Source organism: Pristis pectinata, chromosome 11 (genome assembly GCF_009764475.1).
Source record: "Pristis pectinata isolate sPriPec2 chromosome 11, sPriPec2.1.pri, whole genome shotgun sequence".
Taxonomy (NCBI): domain Eukaryota; kingdom Metazoa; phylum Chordata; class Chondrichthyes; order Rhinopristiformes; family Pristidae; genus Pristis; species Pristis pectinata.
Genome location: NC_067415.1, coordinates 877301 through 890198, shown reverse-complemented (window position 1 = coordinate 890198; position 12898 = coordinate 877301). Strand labels below are relative to the sequence as shown.

Here is a 12898-nt window from a genome sequence, read left to right as displayed (position 1 = left end):
AGGAACAACTACAACCACCAGGTTCTTGAACTGACCTTCACACCCCTAACCCCACCTCAGCAACAGGACACTGCGGACCACCTCTTGCACTACCACGGACTGGTCTCCGATTGTGTGCATTTTTGCACTAAGGTCTTGTTTTACACAGTCTTTCTTTTCTCTTTCTCTTCACTGTCCTGTATGGTTTCTGTATAATTTATGTTCTGTGTGTCGTCTGAACCTAACGTGCCTGTGATGCTGCCGCAGGCAAGTTTCTCACTGTACCTGTACCTCACCATGCTCGTGCACATGGCAATAAACTCGACTTGACTCGTATAGCAGCCCCTTCATCTCAGGAGTGAACCCAGTGAGGTATATCACTCGCCAGTGCCCTGCAAAGTTGCATCAAAACTTCTCGACTTTCTCCCCTCGCTGACATTCCATTCACAAGGCCCAGCTGCTGTACCTGGATGCTCACTCCATTCACAAGGCCCAGCTGCTGTACCTGGATGCTCACTCCATTCACAAGGCCCAGCTGACCCCTGTGCACGCAACAGTTTGCAATCTTACTTTGTTTAATAATTTTCTCTCATTTTTCTTTCAAGATGGATTCCTGGCATTTTCCTCTGTTTGCCCACCCACTCCATGTGGCCACAGTACACCTGTCTCTTCAGTCGGGTCGCCCATGTGGAACACGAACACTTGGGGCCCAGCACTGATCGCGATGGCACCCAATGGTTACACAGAACAGTACAGCAGAGAACAGGCCCTTCGGCCCACAATGTTGTGCCGACATAGCTAATCCCTCCTACCTACAGAATGCCCACATCCCTCCATTTTCCTCTCATTCATGTGCCCATCCAAGCCCCTCTTAAAAGCCCCTAATGAATGTGCCTCCACCACCCTATCAGGCAACGCAATCCAGGCATCCACTCTCTGAGTAAAAAAAAACGTACCCCTCACGTCTGTTCTGAACCTCCCCCTTCTCACCTTAAATGCATGCCCTCTGGTATTGGATCACTCGATAATGGGAAAAAGATATTGCTTGTCCATCCCATCTACGCCCCTCATTTTATACACTTGCAACAGATCACCCCTCAGCCTCCACCACTCCAGAGAAAAGAGTCCAAGTTTGTCCAGCCTCTCCTGACAGCACATGCCCTCTAATCCAGGCAGCATCCTAGTAAACCTCCTCTGCACCCTCTCTAAAGCCTCAACATCTTTCCTGTAGTGTGATCAGAATTGCACGCAATACTCTAAATGCAGCCTAACCAGAGTTCTATAGAGATTCATCATAACTTCGTGACTCCTGTACTCAATACCTCGATTAATAAATGCAAGCATTCTATAAGGCTTCTTAACCACCCTATCTACCTGTGTAGCCACTTTCAATGAGCCATGGACTTGCACCCCAAGGTCTCTCTGCTCTTCAACACTGTTAAGGGTCTTGCCCTTAAGAGTGTACTGCCTCTTGACATTAGTCCTACCAAGGTGCAACACCTCACATTTATCCGGGTTAAACTCCATCTGCCATTTCTCTGCCCACATCTGTAGCTGATCTACATCACGCTGTATCCATCGCCAGTCTTCTACACTATTCACAACTCCACCAATCTTAGTATCATCTGCAAACTTACTAACCCACCCATCAACATACTCATCCAGGTCATTTATGTACATCACAAACAGCAGAGGTCCCAGTACAGATCCCTGCGGAACACCACTACTCACAGGCCTCCAGCCCGAATGAGTCCCTTCAACCACCACCCTTTCTTCTATGGGCAAGCCAGTTCTGGATCCACACAGCCAATTCTCCACTGACCCCATGTATCTGTTGATTAACCGATTATGTGGGACCTTGTCAAATGCCTTACTGAAGTCCATATAGATAACATCCACAGCTCCACCTTCATCAATCTCTCTCATCACCTTGTCAAAAAACCCAACCAGGTTAGTAAGATGCGACTTGCCCCGCACAAAGCCATGCTGGCTTTCCCTAATCAAGCCATTGGATTCCAGTGCTCGTATATCCTATCTCGAAGAATTTTCTCCAGCAATTTCCCTACAACTGACGTGAGACTCACCGGTCTATAGTTCCCCAGATTTTCCCTTGTTCCTTTCTTAAATAGAAAGTTACTGGTCACTCATCCACAGTGTCCGGTTTCCATCCGTTCAACACTCCCTGATCCATTCCTCCCGCGTGTCCGTCCTTCAGCTGCTGATTTATCCCTGGGTTTACAGGAAGAGCTGGAGCCTCAGCTCTAGGATAACAGGGTACCACAGCTTGTACCAGTGCTGAAAATGTCCCAAAGTGTCCCAGACGGGGCAAGGTAAACCGGATGAAGGAATGAGCGAGAAGAGTTGGGAGAATTAGGAGACTAAGTGCAGGCTCTGAGAGGTTTTACAGGTGGCAGAGGGATTTCAGGAAAGAATTCCGGTGTAGGAGGGACAGAGGGCTTGAAGATTTCTTCACTTACTTTCAACCCTCCTCCATTAACGAACCACACATCGCAAAACAAATCTGTTGAACTCAACAGAATTTTTCCTAAAAACGTGACTTAGTCATCGAGCTGTAAATGGCACAGAAACAGGACAATCGGTCCAGTTGTGGTGTACCACTGGTTACAGATCTACAGTCAGAGAAACACCCTCTGCCTCCTGTCACCAAGCCCATTTTGGATCCAGTTTCCCAACGCACCTCAGATCCCATGTCCTTTAACTTTCTGGACCAGCCCACCACGTGGGACCTTGTCAAAAGCCTTGCTAAAATCCACGTAAACCATGTCTACTGCTCTGCCTTCACTAAATTTCTTGGTTACCTCCTCAAAAACTCAGTCAGATTTGTGAAGCAGGATTTCCCCTGCTGACTCCCCTGAATCAGTCTCTACAGTTTCAAGTAAACATAAGTCCTGCCCCTTCAAATTTTTTTCCAAATAATTTCCCTACTTCTGACGCAAGGTTCACTGGCCTGTAGTTTCCTGGCTTACAGGACACAGAGCATGAACAGAGAACAGTACAGCACAGGAACAGGCCCTTCAGCCCACCATGTCTGTACTGACCATGATGCCAGTCTAACTAGTTCCCTTTCCTGAAGTCCACAATCAATTCCTTGGTTTTGCTGACATTGAGTGCGAGGTTGTTGTTGTGACACCACTCAACCAGCCGATCTATCTCACTCCTGTACGCCTCCTCATTGCCATCTGAGGTTCTGCCAACAACAGTGGTGTCATCGGTGAATTTATAGATGGCACTTGAGCCGTGCTTGGCTGCACAGTCATGAGTGTAGAGGGAGTAGAGCAGTGGGCTAAGCACCATCCTTGAGGTGCACCTGTGTTGATTGTCAGTGAGGAGGAGATGTTACTACCGATCCGCACTGACTGCATTCTCCTGATAAGGAAGCTGTGGATCCAGTTGCAGAGGGAGGTACAGTGGCCCAGGTTTTGAAGCTTGGTGATTAATACTGAGGGGATGATGGTGTTGAATGCTGAGCCGTAATCGATAAACAGCAGCCTGACTTATGTTTGCTGTTGTCTAGGTGCTCCAAAGCAGGGTGGAGAGCCAGTGAGATTGTGTCCGCTGTAGACCTGTTATGGTGGTTGGCAAATTTCAGCGGGTCCAGGTCCTCCCTCAGGCAGGAGTTAATTCTAGCCATAATCAACCTCTCAAAGCACTGCATCACAGTTAGGCCACATTAGGATTAATGTGTGCAGTTCTGGTCACCACACGACACAAAGGTTGTGGAGAGGGTTCATCAGGATATTACCTGGATTGGAGAGTATGAGCTGTAAGGAGCGAACATGGAACAGTACAGCACAGGAGCAGGCCCTTCGGCCCATGATGTCTGTGCTAACCACGATGCCAGTCTAACTAATTCCATCTCCTTGCACATAGTCCGTATTCCTCCACTCCCTGCCTGTTCATGTTCCTGTCTAAATGCCTTTTACACGCTGCTACGTTATCTGCCTCCACCACCACCACCACCCCTGGCAGCCCGTTCAAGGCACCCACCGCTCTCTGTGTAAAAAACTTGCCCCACACATCTCCTTTATGCTCTCCCCCTCTCACCTTAAACCCATGCCCTCTGGTATTTGACATTTCTACCCTGGGGAAAAAAATCTCTGAATACCTCTCTATCTATGGCTCTCATAATTTTATAAACTTCTATCAGGTCTCCTCTCAGCCTCCGACACTCCAGAGAAAACAACCCAAGTTTGTCCAACCTCTCCTTATATTCTCCAATTCCTACTGCCCTTTCTGAATAAGGGAATAATATTTGCTATCCTCTATCTTATCTTGGACTTACAGTTCCTAAAATTCCCCATCACACATTCTGGGTATGTTGCAGACTAATTCAGAGTTAGTTCAGTTCACTGGCCTTTCAGAAGCTCTGGTGAAAGGAATTAACCTGAGATGTAAACAGCACAGCTGTGGTCAGATATCTGCTCACCACAACATCGCTGCTTTTGTGTGAGAGATATCAGTCCCTGTGATCAGTCAACAGCTCCACCTCTGTTGTACTGAGAGGAGGTTAAGAGGATGGAGCCGACTCTCTCCACCCAGTGATCTTTCATTCCGTTTGGGCACAGTGAACCACACTCAGGCTATTTCTGAACACACATTACTGGACACTGACTTGGTCGAGTGCGAGTTGTCCCTTTCCAGAAGGTGTCCTTGTAAGGAACTTTAGTTAGACTCTGGCCCAGCTTCTCTGCACGTTCTGTGGGATAGAGAGACAGAAGAGAGTTAGAGCTGTGAGGCAGAGTAGAAATAAATTGAGATGAGATGAGATCAGATCTTTATTAGTCACATGTACATCGAAACACACAGTGAAATACATCTTTTGCGTAGTGATTTTGGGGGGCAGCCCGCAAGTGTCGCCATGCTTCCGGTGCCAACGTAGCACGCCCATAATTTCCTAACCTGTACGTCTTTGGAATGTGGGAGGAAAGCGGAGCACCTGGACGAAACCCACGCAGACACGGGGAGAACGTACAAACTCCTTACAGTGGGAGAGGGGCCCCCAACACAGCCCCGTGAACTGACATTTCTGCATTACAAATCTATTGAGCTCAGCAGTATATTTCATATACACGTGATGTTGGACTTACAGATCCTAAAACTCTCTACCAGATGTTCTGGGTATGCTGCAGACAAATTTAGAGTTAGTTTCAGTTCATGGGCTCTGGTGAACAATTCATTGCACATTCCCGGTACAGACCAGCAGTCCCACCCCAACATCACGCCCCTTGGACCCACTAACGTGGTGTCATGACAACAACCTTTCCCTCAATGTCAGCAGAACAAAAGAGCTGGTCATTGACTTCAGGAAGGGGGCAGTGCACATGCTCCAGTCTACATCATGGTCCTAGAACTGAACATCACCAATAGCCTGTCCTGGTCCAACCACATAGACGCCACAGCCAGGAAAGCTCACCAGCGTCTCTACTCCTCAGGAGGCTAAAGAAATTCGGCATGTCCCCATCCACCCTCATCAACTTTTACCGATGCACCATAGAAAGCATCCTATTCCTGGTGCATCACAGCTTGGTACGGCAACTGCTTTGCCCAGGACCGCAAGAAACTGCAGAGAGTTGTGGACACAGCCCAGCGAGTCACAGAAACCAGCCTCCCCTCCTTGGATTTCTCGCAGCCTTGGTAAAGCAGCCAACATAATCAAGGACCCCTCCCAACCCAGATGTTCTCTCTTCTCCCCCCTCCCATCGGGCAGAAGATACAAAAGCCTGAAAGCACATACAACCAGGCTCAAGGACAGCTTCTATCCTGCTGTTATAATACTATTGAATGGTGCCCTATGACGGTAAGATGGTCTCTTGACCTCACAATCTACCTTGTTATGACCTTGCACCTTATTGTCTGCCTGCACTGCACTTTCTCTGTAACTGTAACACTTTATTCTGCATTCTGTATTGTTTTCCCTTGTTCTACCTCAATGCACTGTATAATGAATTGATCTGTGTGAATGGTATGCAAGACAACTTTTTCACTGTACCTCGGTACACGTGACAATAATAAACTGTAATGGGACCCTTGGCCCAGACCCAACACCTGAACCTGGCAGCTTCACCAATCCCTGGCACTGTCAGACACCCCACCCCACTACCCCTCAGTGCACACAACACTCACTCTCTCCACAGGCAAGCGCACACCACTCCCTCCCTACATGATGTCAGAGCAAAATCTGGAGCCAATTCCAAAATAGATTTCACGGTAACTTCTTCCATGAGGCAGACAGGAAGCTGAGCTCCCTCCACTGAGGTAATTAGCAAACCCACAGCCTTCCTGGGCCTCTGTCCCTCCAGGAGTCTGGTCACTCTGTCCAGCAGAAGCTGGAGCAGTCCTAACACGGTGATAATATAAAAAACTACTGTCTGTCTAACATAGTGAACGACGTTTTCCCAGCCGTCGCTGTGGCTTGCTCCGGGATTGCCAATAACTAACGATGTCTGCAGCATGTAATAAATACAAGGTGACAGAAAAGTCACGTTTTCTATGTCAGCTTTCTCCCACTCAGTGCTTTATTTCTCCTCGGATGTGAGCAGAAGTATCCAGGCCCCGTTTACTGCCCAGCCTCCCAGACTCAGGAGAGACTTGCCACGTTTCCTTACAACAATTTCAGCCCAGTGAGTCTACTCCAGATCACAGAGCAATCCCATTCCCCACGGAGCTTCCTTGTCACCCACACTCCTGTCGGCAAACTCAGCTTCTGCCGCTTATTGACGGTATTGAGGGCTGAGTGTGTGTGCATACATAGACACACAGACTCAGGCTTGGGTGACAAGGTTTTGTATAAACAGATATATTTCTGTTGGAGTATACACAGACATGTGTGTAGCTCCTCAGGCACATACAATGCGTGGGTATGTATACCGTGTGTGTAGCTATGTGCAAATACCAGATGTGTGTGTTGAGGGATGAGTATACATACATGTGTGCAGAAGTGCTTATTTAAAAGCACATGCACAGGTGTGCAGTTAATGACACACGTCCAGGTATGTGCATGTGCAGACACATGTTACCACCCCACGGAGATGTACAGCCAGTAGTGCACCTACCCTTCAGCAGCTCCCGCAGGTGGACCTTCCCCTTGTCCAGGGGCGTCTCTCCGTACTTGCTGCAGATGCTGACGAGGGCTCCGTTGCTCACCAGGTCCTGAGGGAGAAAAGATTTATGATGAGTGGGTCCATCGTTGCAGAGTGCAACTGGCTCCCACACAAAGCTGGACTTTTACCCTGGTCATTACTCATTCTCTGGAGATGACAGTGTCCACAAACCCGAGGACACTGGTGATGCTGTGGCCAGTCCCTCTGCGCAGTGGCAGCACTGTGGTGCGCACGTTTACAGTGTGGCAGGTTACTGACACAGCCTTGGAAATATTATCAAGAGCAGCGTGAGTTAAGGGGCCTGTGTGCTTCTCTACAACAGGTATTACTGTAACAAAATTACCAAAGAAATGAATGGCCCTTTCACAATACCAGTGAAGTGTAGTCAGTGCGGAATGTCAAGAACACAGCCGCTGTCCAGAGGGCAGCAAGTTCCACAAACAGCAATGTGACCAAATCAGATCAGCAGCTGTGCACAGGGATGAAGATTGGCCAGGCTAACACAGCAGTCCTAGGCAATGGGTTACAGCAGGCAAGGCCATGGTTGAACACTTCAGCGGAAAGTCAGCAACTCTGACAGTGCAGCAGACCCTGAGGATGGCACTGGAGTGCCAGGGATTGCTCTGCTCTGGAGTGGGGTGTGAACTTGACGACAGGAGCGTTATCCACTGGGGCCCAGGACAACAGCAGAGACCAGGAGGACCAGAGCCCTCAGCTGCTCGTTCTGCTCCACCATCCAACAGATCCCGGCTGCACTTCGACTGAGCACCACTTTCCTGCAGTAAGCCTGTATCCCTCGATTCCCTCCATTGACCTCTGGGTTCTACCAGGCAGAGGCTGCAGGTCGGAAGGGGTTCAGGGGCATAACATGAGATGCACAGGAACCTAATTGAAGGGGTTTTGGAAATAAACTATCCAGGCAGTACGTTACAGGCGGATACCTGGGCGGACTTGCCTGCTGAAGGAGACCACAGGATCTGGACTGGACGAATAGCTGCTGGCTGGCGAGGGGGTGAGGAGGGAGTGGTCACATTGCCATGGTCCACCAGTTGTGAAGGTGACCAGCGCCGTCCCAGTACTGAATGGACGATAACGGGAGCCACCTTCGTCTGGTTAACTATCAGCTCGACTGATTGTGGCAGCAGAACAGGGAACAAGTGCACACGTAGCACAGTGTGCAGGGGTGACACGAGTCCTGGTGCAGCACCGTGCAGCCCCGTGCAGCACTGGTGCAGCACTTGTGCAGCGCAGCGCCTGTCCAGCACTGTCAGACAGCAAGCGCAACTCATACTAGCTCTCACCTCAGCCACTTCGTCATGACCCCAGAAGCAGGCGTAGTGCAGCGGTGTGTTCCCATGTTCGTTCACAGCACAGACGTCGGCCTTGCACTGGATCAGCTGCAGACAGAAACACACAGGGTGAGAAGCTCCTGCTCTTGGATCCTCTGTTGCGGACGGGGAGACAGTGAAAACACTCTGGTCTGTCCCCAGCAATGGCCCCCGTTCAATGTCAGCTCTCCCCAACCAGCTGCTCACCTCCAGCCCAAGATTCTGATGCCCAGATGCACAACTTCTATCCAATATTCCCATGCCCTGGAGCTTACACAGGAACAGAGAACAGGCGCAGGTGTCCTTGTGGACTGAGCCTGTTCCACCATTCACCAACATTGTGGCTGACTTCCCTCCTCAGTCTCAGCTTCCTCACAATCCCCACATCCTTCCACTCCTCAATATCCACGTTGACCTCTATCCCGAATAAACTCAATGCCTGAAGCTCTGGAGGTCTCCAGGGCACAGAATTCCACAGGTTCACCAGCCTCTGGGTCAGACTCTTCTCCTCATCTCCACCCTAAACAATAGGTGGGACAATGAGACTGTGACCCCTGGTCCTCGAGTCTTCAGCCAGGGAAACAGCCTCTCTGCTACAACCGCCGATCCCCTCATGCTCTTCTGCAGAGTACAGAGGGTGCACTCAATCTCCCCTCACGTGGCAAACCCACCATCCCTGGTGACAGTCTGGTGAACCTTCACTGCACTCCCTCCATGGTGAGTGCATCCTTCCTCAGGCAAGGAGACCGAGCTGTGCACACACTCCTGGTGCAGTCACCAAGGCACTGTCCAGCTGCAATATTCCAAACCCCAGCCCACACCTTCACTCTAATATCTGGCATCCAATCCTTACCTTCTGCACAATATCCCGGTGCCCATGGCTGGCAGCGAGGTGCAGGGGTGTGTCATCACCCCTGTTCATCACGTTGATCCGAGCTCCTCGCATAATCAGCATGTCAACAACATTAGATCGCCCTTCGCGGCATGCCCAGTGCAGGGGACTGAAGCCGTGGTCATCCCTGAGGATCACAAGATCCCAGTTAGTCAGCTCCACCTGGGGGAGGGGGGTGCACAGAGCACACACACAGGCCCAGGAACAGAAACCAGGAATGTTTCTGCTGTGCCCAGGCAGACAATTCTGGTGATGGAGCAGAGTGCACAGGGCACTGTGTTTAACATGTCCAGCGAACAGCTTCCTCGGGGTGGAGTGCGCAGGGCACGGTGTTTAACATGTCCAGCGGACAGCTCCCTCGGAGTGGAGTGTGCAGGGCACAGTGTTTAACATGTCCAGCGGACAGCTCCCTCGGAAGGAGTGGAGCGTGGAGTGTGCAGTGCACATTGTACAACGTTTAACTACAGGAAGCAGTTACTTGGCAGGTGAGGACAATGGCTCACAGACACACACGGTAAGTGTCACAGTAAACACTGCACAGTAACTTGATAGGCCAAAGGGTCTCTTTTGTGCTACAATAGCTCAATGTTCCTAAATCAGTCTAGTTGGGGGTGGGGGGGGGGGACATTGTGGGTCAGGGTTGCTGGTGGTCTGGCAGGGGACTGAACGAGAAGAGTGCAGTCTATAAGTGATTCATATCCAAGTATGTGGGTTGAGAGCGCGGGGGTGGGGGGGGGGGTGGAGGGTGTGGAAGTGGTGCGGGAAGCAACGGAGGGGGTGGTGGGCAGGGAGCGAGGTGGGGGGGCGGAGGGAGCGAGGAGAGACAGTGTGGAGCCACTGGGCATTGGGTCGGTTTCTGTGAGGGAGGTGCTGTGTGCCTGTGATCACCAGCAGAGGGGGATGTGAAGCAGTCGAGGCCCGGACACCGGGCGGCACTCAGTGACCAATGAAAGGCTGACATGTGAACCACCAGGCTGGCTGCCTGCACGGCTGCCCACCTGGCTGCGCTGGGTGCCCACCTGCCTCAGGGACTGGAGCCAGGCATCTCCGAGACAGGGCACCCCCCCCCCACGGCAGGGAAGCTCAAAGAGTCACATAGACATACAGCTCTGAAACAGGCCCTTTGGCCCACTGAGACCATGCTGACCATCAAACATCCATTTACACTGATCCCAAGCAAAAAACAAACTGTTGGAGGAACAGCAGGTCAGGCAGCATCTACGGAGGCAGAGGGACAGCCGACAATTCAGGTCGAGACACCAATCCTGCCCCTTACCCACAGACTGGGGGCAGTTGACAGCAGCCGATTAACCTGTGGGAGGAAACTGGAGCACAGGAGGAACCTGCAAACTCCACACAGACAGCACCCAAGGTTAGCACTGAACCCGGGTCCCCTGATGAAGGCCACCAGCCTACTGAAGGAAAGCTGCAGTGTTGAAGGAGCAGTACTGAGGGGCTGCAGCACCATCAGTGGGGCCGTACCGAGGGAGGGGCACACCAAGGGAGGGGCCGTACTGAGTGAGTGTCACACTGTGGGAGGGGCAGTACTGAGTCCTCCTGGCGGTCACCGACCCGGCGGACCTACGGAGGATGCGCGAGTGCCAGGGACCAGGATCAACTGGGCGAAGTGTTTGGGTCTGCTGGTGGGGCCGTGGCGGGCGGACTCCATGCCGGAGGAGTTGCAGCCCTTCGAGTGGAGCACCTCGCACCTCCTCTACCTGGGGGTCTACCTGTCCCCAGCCGAGGAGTCCTGGCCGGCGAACTGGCAGGAGTTGGGGGCGAAAGTCTCCGCCCGGCTGGGGCGCTGGGCGGGGCTGCTCCGGGCGATCTCATACCGGGGCAGGGCGCTGGTCATCAACCAGCTGGTGGCCTCCATGCTGTGGTACCGGCTGGCCACGCTGGTGCCACCCAATGTCTTCATCGCCACCACCCAGAGGCGGTTGACGGACTTCTTCTGGGGCGGCCGGAGGCACTGGGTCTCCGCGGCGGTCCTGAGTCTGCTGGCGGCGGAGGGGGGTCAGTCGCTGGTGTGCGTGCGCACCCGGCTGGCGGCCCTCCGCCTCCGGGTGCTGCAACGATACCTGTACACAGAGCACCCCCCGCGGTGGCACGCGCTGGCCACCCACTTCCTCCGCCGGGGATGCTACCTCTGGGAGGGGGCGCGTCTCCCGGCGGCGGGCGTCGGCCGCGCTGCCCGGGTTCTACCGGGATCTGATGCGGGTGTGGGGCGCAGTGTCGTGCGGTGAGCGTGCAGCTGCTCCCCCTCCGGTCACGGCGGACGCCAGGGGAGATGCCGGGCGGGACCCGGCCGCGCCACCCCCACCCCGCCGGAGTTGCTGGTGGGGCCCAGGGCCCAGCGTCTCTCACGGGAGGTGGCTCAGCACAACCTGAGCCACCTGGAGGACCCACCGAAGGTGCCGTTCCGCGAGGCGCCGAGGCGGTACTTGTACGGGCTGCTCCTGCACACCTTTCACTTCCTCGCGCTGGTCTGCCGGCCGGACACGCCGTGGCGGGCCGTCTTGCCGGCGGGGGAGGCCCCCGGTGGAGGTCTCTCTACGCGGGAGTCCTCCCGCTGTACATCGGGGACCTGGGGTGGAGGGTGCTGCACCGGGCCGTGCCGTACAACCGATTCTTGAGTCGGTTCACCGACACCCCGGCCGCCTGTCACTTCTGCGGCCGGGAGGAGACGGTGTACCACGTGTACGCGGAGTGCGAGAGGTTGCAGCCCCTCTTCGGGTATCTGCGGGGCCTGCTGCTGAAGTTCTGGCTGCACTTCAGCCCGGCGCTGTTGGTTTACGGGCACCCGGTGTGGCGCGGGGAGGGGCGCGCAGCGGATCTCCTGGTGGGTCTCCTGCTGGGCCTGGCCAAGCTGGCCATCCACGGGACGCGGCGGCGGGCGGCCGAGGGTCCCGGCAGGTCGGCCTGCCTGCCCGTCTTCCACGCTTACGTGCGCGCGCGGGTGCGTCTAGAGAGGGAGCACGCGGTTTCCGCGGGCACCCTAGCCGAGTTCCTCGCTCGGTGGGCCCCTCAGGATCGCGTGTGTCGTGGACGGTACGGATGCAATTCTTATTTGAAGTGTCACGTTGACGGGTGTAGAGTCGCGTGTGTGTTTCGGTAGTATTTCTCTACCGTAGTATGTTGTTGCATAGTTTCTTCTTTTCTGTATTAGATACAGTGTATTGACACTGGTTGTCTTTTGTAGTGCTTTTAGTGAATAAACGTTTATTATTAAAAAAAAAGTGGCTGCTCTGAGTCTGCTCTCCACTGGACTGCTGATATCTTGCTTATATTTTGGTGAAAATCTAAAAGAATGAGTTCGGAGTACTTTTGGAAGCTGTAGGAGTGTGTGGTTGTCATCTGGAGGAGCAGGGCTGAGACAGCTTTCTCTTCGAGAGAGGGCTGTTTCTTGCCCCAGGACTGGGAGCTGAGTTCCAAGCACTGTGGCAGTGCCAGTGGCGGAAACCTCGGCCCAGGGTGCTGGGTGAAGAGTTTCTCGGGACCCCTCAGCCTTCCGTGCGACTGGACGGGCGTTGGCCTGGACTACCGGTGGGCGCTTCACTGCGTGCGAGAGGGACGGC

At 53.2% G+C, this 12898-nt stretch overlaps 1 protein-coding gene across 1 annotated transcript in view; it reads right to left on the bottom strand.

Annotated features, from left to right (window-relative positions):
- The window catches only part of ilk (integrin-linked kinase), a 49719-nt gene that overhangs the window by 9471 nt on the left and 27350 nt on the right, over positions 1–12898 (bottom strand). The window contains exons 3-6 of the mRNA XM_052026471.1: positions 9282–9447; positions 8402–8497; positions 7053–7149; positions 4613–4696 (exon numbers count right to left, since the gene is read on the bottom strand). Coding sequence (XP_051882431.1) covers positions 4613–4696; positions 7053–7149; positions 8402–8497; positions 9282–9447 — 443 coding nt within the window. The remainder of the gene's footprint in view (positions 1–4612; positions 4697–7052; positions 7150–8401; positions 8498–9281; positions 9448–12898) is intronic.